Source organism: Coccinella septempunctata, chromosome 6 (genome assembly GCF_907165205.1).
Source record: "Coccinella septempunctata chromosome 6, icCocSept1.1, whole genome shotgun sequence".
In the NCBI taxonomy this organism is placed as follows: domain Eukaryota; kingdom Metazoa; phylum Arthropoda; class Insecta; order Coleoptera; family Coccinellidae; genus Coccinella; species Coccinella septempunctata.
In genome coordinates, this window is record NC_058194.1 from 9,973,971 (window position 1) to 9,993,224 (window position 19,254).

General features: G+C 36.7%; 2 protein-coding genes across 2 annotated transcripts in view; one reads left to right on the forward strand and one right to left on the reverse strand.

The window, feature by feature from the left end:
* The window catches only part of LOC123315828 (8-oxo-dGDP phosphatase NUDT18), a 60,554-nt gene that overhangs the window by 25,972 nt on the left and 15,328 nt on the right, over positions 1-19,254 (forward strand). The window lies entirely within an intron of this gene.
* Positions 6,861-8,359, reverse strand: LOC123315827. The gene is made up of 2 exons (XM_044901702.1): positions 7,016-8,359; positions 6,861-6,962 (listed from the first exon to the last, which is right to left on the reverse strand). The coding sequence occupies exons 1-2, from the start codon at positions 8,162-8,164 to the stop codon at positions 6,960-6,962; spliced, it is 1,152 nt and encodes a 383-aa protein (XP_044757637.1). The 5' UTR covers positions 8,165-8,359; the 3' UTR covers positions 6,861-6,959.

Consider the following 19,254-nt stretch of genomic DNA (forward strand, 5'->3'; position numbering starts at 1 on the left):
TGGAAAAAGCATCTGCAGGTTTTCAAAGATGTAAAGAAAAATCGTCAGGTGTACATACTCGAGCGTGTCAGATTAAGATACTGTATAAGCCCTACGGGTCTCTGATAATTCATATTAATTTAATAATTTAATAATTTATTTATAGTAGTACAATCAAGGTATACACTATAAAAAGTTACCGTCAAAACATACACGGCTTGTCAAACTAAAATATGCTAATAATACATAATAATATATCACAATCACATGACAAATACCGACTAACAATTTAAAAATTCATCCAGCGTGTATATCGTCTTCTCCAATAAAAGTGCCTTAACTTCTCCACTGAATTTGTTCTTACTCAAATTCCTCACATTTTGAGGAAGTTTATTGTACAATTTGAGACATGTAAGATTTGTACCCTGCTGTAGCTTCTTCAAGCGAAGACATGGAAGTGCAAAGTTTTCTTTGTAACGAGTGTTATAGTTATGGAAGCTGGAATTAGTTCAAACTTCTCCTTCTCTTGGTGTACGTACTTCACACAAGAAAGTATGAAGGATGAGGTGACTGTGAGTATTCTCTCCCTTGCAAAGATAAGCCTGCAGCTCTCTGTTTGTCTCATGCCATAGATCGCTCTTATTGCTCTCTTCTGTTTGAGGAGTACTCTTTCAATGCCACTACTTTGTCCCCATATAATGATGCCATAGAGCATTCGGCTATGAAAGGCGGAATAATAAATCAGCTTATCTGTTTCCGTATTTCCAATTCGTCTCATTCTTTTTATAAGGTATATGGCAGTCGACAAACTTCCACATAGTTCATCAATATATACAGGGGTCGGCATAAGTCAGGCAACGCTCTCGAAATTTCGACATCCGCCATTTCATGCAGGATGGAGCTCCGCCGCACTACGCGTTATGTGTGCGGGAGTACACTTACAGTAACCCTTTTTCGAATACCTTTTGTATTATTTTTTAAAAAATATATTTTGACGCTGCATTTATTTATTTTAATGCAAATTTGCCTGATGCAAATTGGTTGCCTGACTTATGCTGACCCCTGTATATTCCAGCTGAGGGAGGAATGAATCGTTACACCCAAGTATGTGAGGCATTGATCGGATTGTCCCCTGCTGGTGAAAACAAAGTTTTGGGTTTTGTCTGAGTTGATCTTAATTCCATTCGCAGAAAACCACGCTCTTGCGTCAGCTAGGGATCCCTCGGTTTGATGAGCCTTCGTACCTCTACCTATATTCAAAAATGCAGTGTCATCAGCATAGCTCATTATCCTGTCAGCTCTGATGTTACAATGGAGATCATTTGCGTATAGGATGAAAAGGATGGGTCCCAGTATGGAACCTTGTGGTACACCCGAGAGGACTTCTTGATCTCCTGACAATGAGTTATTCCATCTGACTCTTTGGAAACGTTTATCCACATATGAACAGAATATTTCGTAGGCCTTGCCTCTCACCCCATAGTATTGTAGTTTATTTAGCAGAATATCGTGAGGGACGCTATCGAAAGCCTTACTAAGATCAACACAGGACAACTCCACATCCTCCCCTTTGTTATATGCATTTTTACATGCACTTTTCTACGTAAAATCCACTGATGAGCTCAAAATATTTTTTCATTTCGAATCATTAGGTGAACCTTCATTTTTTTAAATGCAAACTTTTATTGAATTTGTTATTTTTGAATTGAAAAAAAAATCTCGTCAGTAGATTCTACGTATGAAAGTGTCTAAAAATGTTTAAGTTTCAGGTCTGAAACTTCAAAGACAAAATAGTTATGAGAACTTTTCGGAATCATCAAAATCTCAATTTTTGTTTATAACTCGAAATCTAAAAATGATAGGCCAATTCGGTTTTCAGATTTGGATTAGTCATGAAATGAGAGCTCGAAAATGTGTCATCCGTTTTCTTCTAGCTGCTATAGTTCTCCAGATCCCCTCAGTAGACAACGAATTTAGCCCACCCTGAACATACTCGGGAGTGCCAGATTTCAATACAGATGGTTAATCTCGGTGTTGCAGAAGTGTTAATCTGACAAACATCAGGGGAGGGGCTTCCTTAATCCGACAGTTAGAAGATGATAAAAAAGCATTTTCTTAAAATATCTCCCTTCCTGTACCCCTAATCTTTTCTGTACTCATTATGAAGTTGAAGTTGTAGATAATAAAATTCCATACAACTTTTGTATGAAGCGATTTTACATACCGTTTTCGAGCTACTAGTGGGAGATAAGAGCGAGGAAGCTTAGCCGCACAGGAAAGGCCAAGGTAAAAACCCAGACTAATGTACATTCATCTCCAAATATCTCAAAAATGTTCATACGTAGAAAAATAGATTCGGACAAAATTTGTAGAAAATGTTATGCGAAAACAATTTGAAGCCCAGGAGAGGAGATAATTCAAAAAATCTCTAATTTTTGTGACCTTTGTGGCCAATTTCTGTCAGATTATATTTTTTTCCGTTATTCATTAGCTTCAAATTAAGAAAAAAGCCAGCTCGCCCGAGTATGTACACGTGACTTTTTTTTTGCACCTTTGGAGCCCTCCTAAATATTTTCGTCAAGCTTAAATTGTCAGATTGAGAAAATACATATGTATAAACTTTTTGTTAGTAATACCATTGAGTATTAAACCCATTTGAAATATGTGGATTTAATACTCAATACTGATTAAATCCAAAAGATTTTTGTACTTTTCACAACATAAAATAAACTTAGAATTATTTGTGATGGTCTCAGTGGCAGGTTCATTCTAAAATATAATATTATTAACACCTCCCCTTAAACCTGACATTGACAAACTATTATTCAAGTCCTAACATACTTCTGAACCTCTTGAATTTAATGAAACACAACGATTTTGTGAAAACATCTGCAATTTGATTATCTGTGGAAATGTAGTCAACATCTATAATTTTCATAGTAATTAAATCTACAACAAAATGTAGTTTTACATCTATATGTTTACCTCCCTTATTATTTTCAAATTTTCTCGAAAGCTTTACAATACTCTGGTTATCTTTCATGATAAAGAATGGTTGTTCTAGTTCAATAGACAAGTTATCTAAAAAAATTTTGATGTTCAATATCTCACATGATGCTACACATACAGCTAAAAATTCTGATTCGGTGCTTGACTGTTTTTTCGAACACCAAGAACTTAGATTATCGAAAGTTTAATACACACACTTATTGACTTTCTGTCATAGTCATTTGTCCAATCGGCATCAGAAAAACCTACTAGCTTACAATCATTTGAATAACAAAAACTTAATTTTATATGCATTGTGGATTTTAAATATTTAAATACTCTTAACAAGTGTTTAAAGTGCTCATCAGTTGCTGAATCTTGAAACCTCCCAAAATAACTAACTAAATATCGAACAGAATTTCTATGATAAATTTCAATATAACTCAACTTCTCAAATTGAGTTCCATTATTCTGTAAACAAATTCTACTTCTTTTTCTAACAGAATTCACTGAATTCAAGAGCATAACTGGGGAAATGTTTCTGATGGCGTTTCTGAATCTATGCTCCAAATCAGCCCTATTAATGACTGGAGTCTTCAAAATTTTAATTTCAACATATACCCACCTGAAGAAATCTAAAGGATTGAGGTGTAGTGATCTTGCTGACCAGGCAATAGGACCATGCGTTCCCATCCACTGATTATCGAATAAACTATTCAATTTGATTTTAGTTCGTAGCGAATTATGGGCATGTGCGCCATCCTGCTGATAAGAAAGCAACCTTGATTCACTGAATATTTTCAATATACTCCTCAAAAAAATTCTCTGAAATATTCATATAAGCCCGCCTATCTATATTTTCTTCATATATTTTAGGTCCCAGAAATCTCGTTTACAATTGCAAGCCATACATCAAATTCAAACCGTCCTTGCCTGTTCATTTGTCTACAAATATTTTCATTTTGGTTTGACCAATAGTGTTCATTATGTCTATTGAATAGCCCATCACTATTGATCCTCACTTCATATATCCAAATAACTTTAAACTTATATGAATGGAAAGTTTCAATTCGTATCATAAAGATGGAGATTTATTGTTAGTGGACAATTTTCTGGTCAATGGATTCATAGAATTCTATCAAATATGCAAATTTTACTAAAATGGTGGTTTTGCCTTGAGTAGGAAAGTAATATATCTGTTACGGCTAAAGATAGGTGCGAACATAAACTTAAGATTAGCCGGCTAAACTTAGGTTTAGCTTCGGGTATTGGCTAATGTTAGTTTCTCCTATCTTTAGCCGGCTAAACTTAAGTGTAAGCACAGCTCATCGGCTAAAAATGTAGAAGCTAATTGAAAAGAAGGAAAATATTGGAAAGGCTTGAGGGGTGCAAATTTTAGACAATTAAAAATATGTAAAAAAATAGTAATTTAATCTAACTATTAATGCAATGCATCTTTTGTATGAATTTCACATATTAATAGCATAAAAGCTGTTAAGTAGTTGAGAAATTGAGAATGAACTTATATTGGTTTCTATTGTGTCTCAACGCATTATTATTAGCGAATTTAAAAATCTAAATGCCTGATGACAAAATTTGAGACGAACATACTATTTTGGTATTTTGAGTGTGAAGGAAAACTGTAGAGTTAATGGTATCTGTCATCTTGTTATTATTCATAATTTGCAAAATACCGAAGGTCAAATAAATATCATCATAAGTATTTATAGTAGTAGAGTCATTCGGGGCTGTTTGGGTTTATACAAAAACACCCTTTGTGTAAAAATCTTTTATTTATTACTCGTTTTGACTGACAACTTGTTTCAATCAATATTTATTTCTACTGTCAACTACTCAAAAATTACTTGATTCGAACATTCAAAACAATAAATAATGTAACGAAATTTAATCTTCAACATTTTCTCCTCCTCGTGAAGAACCTATTTCTTCACCCATCTCTAAACACTCTACCTTACATAGCTTGGATACTGGTCTACGATAAATACCACTTTGTAATTTAATGTCTACAACTCTAACTTTACCATCCTTTCCTGGGTACGTCTTGTACACTACTCCTTTAGGCCAATTGTTTCTTGGTAACTTACTATCCATCAAAACTATTAAATCACCTTCTTTCAAATTTTGATTCTGTTCGAACCATTTCGTGCGTTTTGTCAAGGTAGGTATGTATCAGCTGAATTCCTTCTTCTACGGTATCTACACTATCTAAATAGTCGTCCATGTAATGAAGATATTTGATAGCATTAGCTGCTCGTGGATATTCATCTTGGAATTCAGAAGCATTTCTGTTTTTGATGTACTGAGCAGCAAATGGTGAGCATACTGCTCCGAAGATCATTGCCTCCATTGCATACTCTGCTATTGTATTGTTGATTTTGTCATACCACAAAAACCTTTGAGCTGATTGATCCTCTCTCCTTATTTTTATCTGGTGAAACATTTCTTTTATATCCGCACAAAAGGCAAATTTTCTTTCTCTAAATTTCATCAATATTTCAACCAGAGAGTTATATAAATCAGGACCTCTCAGAAGGAGATCATTCAAACTTGTGCCATCAACTTTAGCAGCAGCATCTAAAACAAATCTCAATTTTCCTGGTTTGTTTTCATTAACAACTCCGAAATGAGGTAAGTACCAAACCCTCTGTGTTTTTCCTTCAATTTCATCCAATTCCAATTTTCTCGCATAACCTTTATCAAGATATTCCTTTATTTTATTCTCGTATGCATCAGAAAAACTCTTATTTTTTGACATACGTTCATTAATATAGCCTAAACGTTGAATTGCAAGTGGCTTCGAATTAGGAAAATACACTTCTGTTGTTTTCCAAATAAGGCCTGTTTCCCACCTTTCACCACTTCTATGGGAAATTTTTTCGATTAAATTTCGTGCTGCTTCGTCTTCTTTACACAAAATTTCATTTTTTGATACTTTTACACCTAGAGATTCAGTCGTGAAAAAATCTTTTACCAAATTGTGGAGTTCATCCAAAGGATCCAAATTTTGATGTCTGATATGTAAAATCGCTTTATCTACTCTACCCCTAAATTCTCTCAGGTTTCCATGTAGAATCCAACCCAGTTTAGTTCTGGACAGAGCCGGAGAATTTTTCGGACCTTCTATTATTTCTCTAGTAACAATCAGATCCCAGTTATCTTGACCTATGAGGAGTTGAGGTTTTACGTTTAAATAATCAGCAAAATCAATGTTCCTAAGATGTTTCCACTTTTCTCTTAATTTCTTTGCATTCACAGATTGAACAGGAAGATCCATGTCAGGAAGAGTGTAAACATCATTCAATTTATGTACATTCTCATCTGCACCTATAATATCAAACGAAAGCTTTTTACTTAAGATTTCTTTTTTCGATTTCCTATCTGTCCATCTTATTCCTAAAACAGTATTCTCACCTCTGAGATCTAAACGGTCTACAAGAGATTCATCTATAAGTGTTATAGTAGATGCTTCATCAAAAAGTGCATATATCCTAGCAGACTTATTACCATTTTTAATTGTAACAGGTGTTACCCTTAGCAAAATCTCATTACTTGAACGTGAAGTGTGAGCAACGAGCCGATTCTCCAATGCATTGTGAGTATCAGAATATTCTTGCTCTTGATCATGCTCCTGATGAAGTTTTTGATTATGCAGTAAAGCATGATGAAATTTCTGACAAGTATTGATACCACATTGTTTCTTCTTCGAACATTTATTTATTCTGTGAGCAGACTTAATACATGAAAAACATAATTCCTTAGATTTAACAAATTTCCACCGGTCTTCTGGAGATAAATCTTTGAATTTCTGACAGTTTTCCAAACTATGTTCACCATTACATAATCTACATAGTTTCCTATTTTTGGCCATTGAAGTAACTGAAGTTGAATTAATTTTATTTTTGTTTACATAATTAGAAGAATTCGATGATTTGTAAGGAGTCAACGTTCGTACAAAATTAACTGCTTCTGCTTCACTAAAAATCCAACTTTGAAAATTTTCTAAACAATTTGTAGATTGCTTACTTACTAATCTCTTTCCCCAAGATACTTGCATAGCATATGGCAGTTTACACAAAAGATCTTCCAAAAGCTGTGGACACGTCAGATAATTTTTCATATTGAGATTCTTCAAAGTTGACACCAAATTTTGAAGTTTGTCTGAGAATAATGCCAATGCATTGAAATCGTGGGTTTTTATGAATGGCAAAGATTTAACCTCTTGGATTAATACCTTCACGATTAATTCAGGTCTGCCGAATCTATTTTGCAGAATACGCATTATTTCTTCAGTACCCGTGCAAGATACTAGTAATCCCTCTACGGAACGTCTAGCTTCACCAACCAAACATCTCCTTAAACGACAAATATTCTCGGAATCATTAAAACCTAATAAATCAGTGGTGTTACGAAACTGCATATAAAAATTAATCCATTCTTTTATATCTCCCGAAAACATAGGTAAATCCTTATCAACACATTGTCGAGCTAAGAATATTTTGAGAGTATCAGCATCCCTATTTACTTCGTTTCCCTGAGGATCACTTTTTTTTTCCGAATGAGAATTCCTATTGAAAACTGCTACAGAATGGACAGAACTCACAGATTTAGATTTTACAGAAGTATTATCATCTAACCATTGCTCTACCTTTGCATTTCCACCAATAGATTTTTGTAGAACATTCAAATCAATTGTACTCAAATCATTCGATTCATCAACACTCCTTTCCTCGAGATGAAGTTGCTGTAAGGCTAATCTGCTTTCTATTAATTTCTTTTTTAAATCTATCTTCCTTCTAGCGATTTCTTGTTCTTCTATTGCCAGTTGTAACAATTCATTATTGGCCTCTATTTGACTCTCAAGCTCTCTACGTGATGTACATTTAGAGTGTTTAGAGTGGGACTTACCAGTTGAAGCTGCTACCTTGTGCTGCTTCCTCTTTGTTGATCGGCTTGATATTCCTGATTTCTGCTCCGAAATATTCCTCACAACACTGGTCGATGAAAGAGGTGGAACCATCGCTCTGGATATTACTTCAGACCTGTTTTCTGTAGTATTCTGCGCGACCCTGGATTCCAATACTATTCCATCTCCTTTCCCCTCCACACAACAAGGTTGGGTATGAAGAGCTTGTAAAGATTTGCTTTTACTTCTTGTAACTACACCGTACTGCTCCATATTTTAGTTACTTTTATGCCGAAGGACCACTAATGTTTGGGTTTATACAAAAACACCCTTTGTGTAAAAATCTTTTATTTATTACTCGTTTTGACTGACAACTTGTTTCAATCAATATTTATTTCTACTGTCAACTACTCAAAAATTACTTGATTCGAACATTCAAAACAATAAATAATGTAACGAAATTTAATCTTCAACAGGGGCAACTGTGCGCACTTTTGCCTTTCAAGCCATACCCTGTTTCAAATGTTGAAGCTAGGAAAATTGAAACATATTTATAAGATAGACAATTTTCTAATCTATGAAAAAACGTCAAAAAACAAATAAACAAAACGTTTTCTTTCCGCAAAAAAGAATTTAATAGAGAAAGTCGGAGTGCGTTCACATGCCCCGTATTGCGGGTAAGTGTGCGCACCCTCACGGGGTAAGTGAACGCAGTGCTTAGTGAACCACACAATCAAAACAATTTACAAAATAATGTCATCAAAATGTTAACATATTAGAGAAATGCTGTTTATTGTCAATACAGAAGCGCCTTTTTACAAGCACTGCATTATTGTTCGTGCCACAATTCTTGGTCAACACAACACTTGATACATTCCCCTGTTGGTGGCTCTTCATATTTTTCTGAACAAATAGGACAATATTGATCGAGTCTTAAGCAAGAAAATCAACAATGTCATAATTTATTCCTCACTGAACTAATGCCCATATAATGAATCTATGCGCACACTTACCCGCCCCAGTAAGCCAAAATTTGAATTAACGTTCTTATAGAGTTGAGCAGCTAAGAGAACCTAAAATTTTTTATTATATATTTAGATTAATATGCCCATGATCGAATAAAATATTGTTTAACACCGTGGGACTCGGAACTTGGACCTGGCAGAATTTGCAGAGATAAAAATTAATAAGAAAACTAGTGAATTTGATTGATTGCAAATAAAAAGTTAAAGAAACGTGGCACGGCGCACTCCTATGAAAAACTAATTTGGCGATTCTGCGAACTTGCTTCACCCAAATGAACCCCTCTTTCATACATTGCATAGTCGAGATATACGCACTGCGCACACTTACCCACTGCGCTCAGTTACCCCGAATGACTCTTGATAACCTTGATTGTAGCTAACTGGATTATTTGGCTGACAAGATTTACGATGACTGCACATGAATCCTTCAGGAAATTTTTAACAAAATCAGATAGAAAACGTGTTCTCAACTATTTTCCTGTTCATTTACTTTGTTTTGTTCATTCTAGCGAAAGTATTAAGGTTGAAAAGAAACATTAGAAATGATCGTTTCAATTTCGGAATTGTTTTTCCATAAACCCAATTATTGAATGGTAGTAAAAATATACTTTTGTTCACAGAAAAAATATTCTATATCTTATGTCTAATATTTCATTTCCTTGTAAGGCCACTTTCTGGTTTTTCACAGGACAATTGACTATCCACGTTCCTATTGTCCTATTGTGTATGTGAATTGATTTTAGAAAGGCTCGATTTGAAGAGCATTAATCTCCTAAACAAATGTTGAAAACCAATGGGCGTTATGTAACAAAACTTCAGTACAATAGCATTCGATGCTATTTTGCATATTTAAATTCTAAAAATCGAAACAAAAACGTGGCCGCGTACGTTCGTCTTCTCCTATCCGACTATTCAAAAGACATCATCCCTCCACGTGTCCATCGATTACATTTTCAGCCGTTCCGTTTTGGATAATGTGCACATTAGCCGGCTAAAGATGGAATTTCCTGACGCAGATGAATATTTATCGAACTTTAGCCGGTCCTCGAATATAAACCTAAGTTTAACCGGCTAATCTTAAGTTTATGCTGACACCTATCTTTAGCCGTAACATATATATAACCAGCATTATTTTGTTGTTGAACCCTGCCAAGTAGAGAAGAACAAAAAGATATTGATTGGTTTTCTTTTTTTTATTATTATACGTTAGAACTGAAAGATTTGAGCTAGCCGGGGTTCTAGTGTTACAGTGGAGCAATAAAAAGTTATATATTTCTTGCTTTACCCTACTTATCACGTCATAGGTATAGTCCATTCAAGAATGATTGACATCTCGGGTAATAGCCCATAAGTTCAGATTTTGTGTTGCCGAATTCAGGTATTGTGAATAAACATTGATCTATAGACTTATTATGTGAATCTATGCACCTACCGAAGGTTATTTGAATTTTGTACAGTTGTTTATGTTCTCAATTTAATCGTACGAATTGGAAACATGGTTGTGTCAATTTTGAATGCTGATAAATATGCTGCAAGTTTGAATATTTTTCATTTTCATATACTTTTCTAGTTTACATTGATATATTCCAGTTCTGTGACTGAAAGTACAGAAATTTTTAGAAATCTTTTGTGATCAAATATTAAGCTGCGCTTGCACTTTCAAGACCTACTGGGATGTCAATCATTCTTGAATGGACTATAACTGTCTTTGACATCGATGTGTTCAATTCATTTCAAACTTCGTTGCTCAGGATTAGATAATGGTTTGCAAGTTGTTTTTCATTAATACGTCTCATGTGTTCATGTAATGTAGGATCATATTTGGAAACCAATTTGAATAAGTCTATGAAATAACCCGAATTCCTTATGTCCCCATCTGTCTTGAGTACTTTCTGTGACCTCTAAACGCCAGATTATTAGAGGCTAAGAAATTGATGAATATCACTCAATTTCTCAAACAAATTGTTCCAGTGCTTTTGAGATTCACGAATCAGCCTTTCGTTTTCTTGGTCTATTGTTTGCCCGTGCTTTATTCCTGCCCCCATTGTGATCCATTGGAACATGAAGGCCATATGTTCGTTGTTCCTTATGATTATGGCTGTATTCGGGTTCGACTTTTGGACGGTCCGAGAAATTGTCCGAGAATTGCGCAGTTCTAGAACCATTCTCGGACTGTCCGAAAGCCGAACCCGAATACAGCTTATAATTATTCGAACCGGAATCGTTTTGGCTCGATAAGTCTTTCGGTAACTGCGACCATGTAGATCTTTTGTTCTTTAGCCTACTCATTCATAGGAATCCAAGAAGGTCGTCAATGGTTTTGATAAAACCGACAACATCCTTAGAGGCCTTGGCTGTTACCTCGTGAGTATAAAGGAACGGTTTCCCCATATGAGTGGTTCTTAGGTCCGCCAGCTCTGGACACTTGCATACCATGTGTTTAGCTGTTTCTGCTTCTGATCAACAGAGCCTACAAATCTCATCTGCTGATTGTCCTATACGGTATAAATGATATTTGTACAGTGACCTACCACCCGAAGCTCAGCTCGTGACAGCTTTAGCAGTTTTCTGTTGTTGGTCGGTGAAATCATCACGAATTTCTTTAACTGAGTAAGTCCAGGAGTGTTTCTCCAGAGGGTTATTCTGTTGTTCAACTACCATTGTTGGACTGCTGCCTTATTTATTTTCATTCATTCATTGCTGTATCCCGTTACCCAGAAAAAACTACTAAAAGATTGAAAAAAAATCGGTGCTATCAAACCCTAATTTCCTTCTGAGTTGGGCTCTCGTTACTTGAGTCTCAATTGTTGTACAACTCGCGCGCTGCAAGGCCTCTGCATTTGAAACTTTGTGAAACCATCTGATGTGCATTAATTGTCTTAGATGACGTTGTTGCGTTTGTTCAAGCTGCTTAATATGTCTCCTGTAGGGTGTTCAGCTTTCGCTTCCATAAAGAAGCGTTGGGAGGACCACTGCTTTGTAAACAGCTGTCTTGGTCTTCAGATTGAGGTCGTGATTTTGAAATACTCTGCCCTTTAGTTTCCAGAATGCTAGATGCATTCCACAACAACGAACCTCCTCTCGTACGTTGCCGAATGGACTAAGGCCTTGGACTCTGGATCACCTGTTGACGTGATATACTTTTTTCTAGGGCGTTCGATAAGGTGCCTCACAGGCGTCTGGCGATGGGTCATTTCACAAAATGGGTGGAAGCCTACGGTATACCTAATCAAGAGGAATGTACGGTAGCTGGTAAACTGGTTAAAGAATTCTTCTGCAGATTTGGAATACCTCTAGAGCTGCATTGTGATCAATGCCGAAATTTTGAATCGAAGTTATTCCAAGAAGTATGCAGGAAATTGGGGATTCACAAAACAAGGACTTCACCTCTTCATCCACAATCAGATGGCATGGTCGAACGAATGAATCGGACCATGGGATAACATCTAGCCAAAGTAGTTTCTGATCACCAGCGGGACTGGGATGAATATTTACATCTTTTCACCATGCCATATATAATAATAATAATAATAATAATAATATATATCTTATCTATCTTATCTATAATATAGATCTTCGGTTCAAGAATCTACCAAGAAAACTCCATCCAGTGTAATGTTCGGCCGAGAAATAAGGCTGCCTGGAGAAGACGTAGATGGGAAGGACTACGTTAGTAAATTGAGGAACAAGCTGGATTACATTCAGACGAACCACCCTCATCTCCTGAGGGGGAACAGTGTGGGGTTTCTCACTCTCCTGAGCTCGAGACCCACTAAAAACCCTACTGCTTCTTGAATTTTGGTTCCGGGCATTTGCCTATAAACCGTTCATCTCTTGGTCGGTTTTCTTCTCGCACACTATCGTGCTGGGATTTATGTGTTTATCCTCTATTGGATTAACACTTTATTGAATTTTTCAATAAGTTTCTGTTGTTATTTTAATCTCTTTTTAATTGATCTCTTGGTCTCCTTCGGTAAATTCGCATTCTCCTCTTGTCTTCCTCTGGGTCGTAGTCCACTATTCTCCTGAGTTCTTGATTCGGATGGTTTTTCGCTGTTTCGAATAATTTCTCTGCTTTTCTGTTCATGAATTCCGTTATGGTTTCCCATTTCAGGTCCTTATAAATCTGTCTATTCCTGACAAACCAAGGTGCATCTATTGCACATCGTAGCAGCTTGTTTTCAGTGGCCTGAATTCTTTTGATATGGCTCTTTGCCGCGAAACCCCAGGCAACTGATCCATAAGTCAGTTGAGGCCTAGCAACGGCTTTGATTATCTTCAATTTTGTCTCTTTCGACATGTGGCTTCTTCTTCCTATCAGAGGATAGAGTCTATTCATCGCTGCTTTCGTTTTGTCGATTGCTTGTTTGATATGACTTGTCCTTTGATATGACTTGTCCTTTGTCAAGTGTTATTCCTAAATATTTGGCTTCATTTTTCCAATCGATTTCTTCGCCGTCAACATCCAGTTTCGTTGTGGGTCGCAGTCTTCTCTTCTGTAGTAATATTGCTTGGCTCTTTTGTCCATTGAGCTTGATTTTCCACTTTATGCACCAGTCATTTGTTTCGTCAATCGACTCTTGTAGAACTCGTTCTATTATTTCAGGATTTCGGTGTCGAGTTGCTATGCCTGTGTCGTCAGCATATAACTTTAGCATGGTTCTTGGATTTTTCGGAATATCGTGAATGTATATGTTGTACAGAAGTGGCCCAAGTACTGATCCTTGGGGTACTCCAGCCTCTATATCTCTTGTTGAGGAGCATTCTCCTCCCACTTTCACGTAAAATCTTTTATTTTTGAGATAATTCCGTATCAACTTGCATATTTTGATCGAATATCCAGCACATCTCATCTTATATATTAATCCTTCATGCCATACTCTGTCGAATGCTCTGGCGACGTCTAGTAAAACAAGACTTGTAGCTTGTTTATTTTGGAATCCCTCTGTTATGTACTCTGTGAGCCTTAATAATTGTTGTTCTATTGAATGCTCTCTTCTGAATCCGAACTGTTCTGGTGGAATTAGTTTCAGATTTTCGGTTTCCTCATTTAGCCTCGTGGCGATAATTCTTTCTACTACTTTTCCTAAAGCCGACAGTAGACTTATCGGTCTGTAGTTTTGTGGAAACTTCTTCTCTTTGAATGGTTTGTTGAATACTATGACTTCTGCTGTTTTCCATTTTTCTGGGTAGTGTTCTGTCCTCATAATTCCATTCGCGATATTTGTTAGAGCGGCTATACCTTTTCTAGGTAATTTCTTTAACATAACATTCGTTATTTTATCGCTTCCGGGAGCTTTCCTCTTCTTCAAACTTCTAATTATTTCCCTGATTTCATTTGGCGATGTTGGCTTGTCTATTTCAGCAGTCGCTGGTAATTCATCCATTTCTTCATCATTTTCTTCAACCAGTTCTTCCAAATCTTCATTATCGTCGTCTATCCTGTAATTTATTCTCGATTCTCGTTCGATTGAGTCCGCCAATGCATCTGCCTTATCAGTATTGGTATAAGCCAGGCATGGGCAAACTTTTTGAGGGGAGGGCCAGATAAAATGAAAAATTACCTAGACGGGCCAAAAAAAATACACATTTTTACAAGTGATTAACTTTTTTTCGATTTTTACATCAAACATGACTAACATCCTAGAAAAGTAAAAAAAATTACAAAAATTAATTATTGTTCGGTAGGATACGAAAGAGTATGTGAAAAATGAAACTGTGATTGAGCTTCTAAGAATTGTCCATACTCTGGTAGAAATTGGCCGTGATGATGCTAAAAGCTGGTCACTAAAGGTGCCAACAGATTACTCTGACGTGACGTGGGCCCAAGTCATAATGCGCATTATTCGAAAATCTAATATAGGATTTTTTGCGGAAGCGTTAAATTAGTCAGATGTGACGTTGACACGTGCATTCCCACGTTCCCACATTGAACGCTTCCGCGCAAAATCCGATGTTAGATTTTTGAATCATGCGCATTATGACATAGGCCCACGTCACGTTAGAGTAATCTGTAGCCACATTTATAGTCGGTTGCTTACGCTGCTATTCATAGTTTCAGAGTGGAAAACACCAGTTCACATAACAATATGCAGTTGTTCCCGAGATATTATGATTATTCATTAAATATGCCTACGATACCAGATTCCGCCCGTCATATTTGGTGTTCCTCCCTCCAGTAGTAATGTTGTAAATATTAGTCAAAGGTACTTTGAAGGACGTGATTTTTTGTTTCTTGAAATTTTTGAAAAATATGTGATTATCTTGTTGCTCTCATCAATGAAAATCAAAAAGTCAAAAATACTTCGAATTACACAGACGTTGACAACGAACCAAACGAAAATTTTAATGCTTGATTCGTTACTAACCACCACGAGCATAATATCATCATCTCAGTAACCGTGCTGTTGACTGCTATAACTCGAGGTCCCAAGCAAATCCAAAATAATTTAGTTTAGAATTGAGAGAACTAGAACACTACAACTATGCTAAGTTGCGCGCAAACTTTGCTAAACTAAAATTAATGTTAGATCCAATAATTAATACCGTTCTTAAAGCTCAAAAATTTTCATTTAGAAGGAAACCGTTTCTTAATCAATTCAAACTACGCAGAAGCCAATAAATGAATAAATTTTCATGTATTAATCACACTTGAATACTGCCTTCATGTTTGGAGCTCAGCAACAAACCGTTCGTTGCAAGTTTTGGATTCCATGCATCACTATTTGTGTTCTGTGATGCAGTCGTTGGAACATCGAAGGAGATTTGGCGACTTTTGCTTTTTCTGGGGATTACAAGAAATAATGCCAGCATTGCCAGATACACACGCAGTACTAAGGCTGAGCCACGAGCACAACTATGCAATTGGAATAACAAATTGGTGGACTTTTATTTGAGGGATTCAGGGCTGAAGTGAACCAAGTCCATGCAGCTTAGTTTTGAGATACATGACATAGAAGTTGTTTATCACCAATTAATTCAAAAATGACTTCTTTAGATTTGTGTAAAGTGAATGTAAGTATATGCTTATATTCTAACCTAAGTCATGTATCCCAAAACTAGGCTGCATGGACTTGGTTCACTTCAGCAGCCATGACGCCCCCATTTATCAGTCCTTCTTCCACCTAATACGTTTCCAGCTAATTTGTCGCCTTCGATGTATAATCTTCAACATTTTAAGATGATAATAAACAGTACGCAACTTACGCTTTGAGACAACTCGGTATTAGGTGACATTGCTTTTCCTTATCAGGCGGTCAAACTTAGAAAACAAAAATACTGGTGATTGTTTCAAAATCTTGACGCGGGCCGGATTAGACTTTCACGTGGGCAGGACCTGGCCCGCGGGCCGTAGTTTGCCCATGCTTAGTATAAGCCATTCCCCTTTCTCCGTGTAGGGGTGGAATTTTAGTTTTTTTCTCCTCGTAGGCTTTTTTGCATTCTCCATGCAGAATGATCGATTGTATTCAGTTCTTGTACCTTTTTGTTCCATCTGCTTGTTCTTAGATCTTTCAGGGCATTTTTCAGAACTTGGCTATGTCGGTTGAGGTTCCTTCTATTTAGATCATTTTTATTCATCCTATATATTCTTCTGAGTCTTCGATTTTCTTGTATAAGATCTTTTACTTCTTTAGGCGTATCGCCATGCGGATGACTTGGAGCTGGTCTCTTCACTCTTCTCGTGCTTTTTTCGTAAGCTTTCAATATACTCTCTTCCAGTTTATCAACCGCACATTCCAGATCGTCTGGAGTGTTTATTGTTGAAATTTCTGTTATTTCCGATTGTAATAAATGGCTGTATTTAGTCCAATTGGTATATTCTTTTATTTCCAGCAGTTTTTCTCTTGGTTCTTCTCCATTTGTCAATTCCACGGGATTGTGGTTTGAGGTTCCATCTTCCAAAGTTTCAATCGAGAATTCTTGAGTTATATTTTTCAATATCGCGATATCTATTACATCTGGTATTCCTCTTCCAAAAGCAAGATATGTCGGTAGCTCTGGTCCAATAACTATGGCATTTTGTTTTTCGGCGAAATCCTTGAGTTTTTTGCCATTTCTATTCTCTGTTATGCTATTCCATAATGGTTATTTACAGTTGAAATCTCCGATGGAGATTTTCGGGTTTGATCCTTCCAACATGTTGTTTATCTCTTCTTCCAATAGATTGTTTTGTGGTGGCTTATACGCCGAGGTTATTTCGACTCTTTGCCGATTTAATTCGACAACAATCGTCACTTTTTCTGTTTTTCCTTGTGTTTCGTCGAATCTACTTTTAAAGTAGTGTTTCAGATCTGTTCTCACCAATATTGCTACTCCTCCTCCGGTGTTTGTAATTCTGTCACATCTATATGTTTCATAATTCATGAAATTCAGTCTTCTGTTCCGGTTTATTCTTGTTTCCTGTAGGGCTATAATATCAGGTTGTCTTTCTGATATTATTTGTTCTATCTCGGCTTTCCGAGTGTTGATCCCGTTTATGTTCCACGAGATTATCTTGAGGGATTTCTTCCTAATATCCGTAAGGTCCATTAATTCAGTTTACTGAATAATGCTTGGAGTTTTTTCTCCATTTCCCTCTCAATTTTCAACATTATCTTGTTGAAAATTTTTTCCGTGAAGATATCTAAATCATCGGCTGATTCAGATATCTTTTTCTTCTCTTGTTGACTGTTCACAGCTTGTTTCATTGTAAGCTTTTTCTGTCCTTCTTTTTTCTGGACGGGTTTTGGAGTCTCCCTCTTCTTTTCCTGCTCTGTAGGTTGGGTCTTCGCTACTTCCTGAATTTTTTGTTCAGAAGTTGTTGTTTTTGTTACCTTCTTTTTCTGTTCAACTGATTTTCGGGAATTTTTCTTTCTGGTCACCAACTTGAACTCGCTACATCCTTTGTAGCTAGCTGGATGGCCCCTCTTCTCCACATAAGACGCATGTGGCATTTCTCTCTTCACCTTTTCTGGTGAGTGTGCAGTCATTGCTGCTGTGGCTTCCTGAGCACTTCACGCATCTCCACGGGAAGGAGCATTTGTTTTGTGCATGTCCGTACCTTTGGCACCTAAAGCACTGGCTTGGACTTTCAGGCCTCTTTTTATGCTCAACCACAATACAGAGGTTGTAGAGTCGCTTCACTTCGAATATTTCCTTTTTCTGGGTTTTAACCAGGTAGAGAGGTATTTGTTTCTTTGTCTTGTTCGATGTCATTCTGGACCTGTTATTCCCTGGAATATCAGGTCGTCCTTAATCAACGCAAGATCAGCGTCGATTGGTAAATGCCTAATAACGGCATATATCTTCTTCTCCTCCTCCATTTGGTAGGTAAAAAATTCTTTACCATGCTGCTCGAAGAATGTAGTGATTTTTCTAAAATCATCTACGGTTGACGCGATGATTTTTATACCGTCTTCGCGACCTGCGTTGAATCATTTTTCCTTGTTTCGGGTTGTGAAACAATTCCTATAAGGGAATTATTCTTGGAACCCGCTACCGGCTTTGTGATTGCGGCGTAAGTGGGAGATTTTGTCATATTATTGCGGGTCATTTCCTCCCTCAAGAGGCGCATCTCACCGACCAACTGTGACACAGTTTCAGTCAGTTTGACTATTTGAGCTTTCAACTGCCCATTTTCTTCTCTGAGCTTTACAAGCTCCTCCTGTTCGCCTTCGCTGAACTCTTCAGCATCGGTCGCTTCCATGTAGGAACCCTCATTATCTGAGGTTTCCGACATGGTTTTATAATCAAAAATCTCAAAATATCAAATAATTTGAAAATAATAAAATATTCAGAAATCTTCTCTAAAATAGTCTAATATAAAACTATGGTATAAAGCCGAATGTTTTATACGCTATGATAAAAATCAGAAAAGAGATACGAAAAATAAGCTCACCTGATGTTTTCTGCAGTACCAACGAGAAAATTCTCTGGACACTTAGGATGAACACCAACTTTGAAAATTTTAACGAATTAAAATTCCGATAACAAATATAGAACCTACACAAACTTCACAGACAGAATCAAATATTCCGTAGCTTGGTTAGTGGGCACTTTCACCTCCGCTTTCTCTTTTACGGCACTGTGACACTTCGACTTTCTCGTCCGCTTTCTCTTTTATAGCACTAGGAGCACTGTAGCACGTCTTCTCTTGTCAAGCGAATGACTCGGAATGCTGGATTACATTCATGACAAGGTGCGCAATCAAATGCAGCAAGCAAGTGAACGAATGAAAATGCGCTACGACATCAAGGCTATTGAAGGTGGGTTCACCGCTGGAGATTTGGTGTGGCTACATAATCCACAAAGGAGGGAAGGTTTTTCTCCGAAGCTGCAGAAACAGTGGGAGGAGCCGTA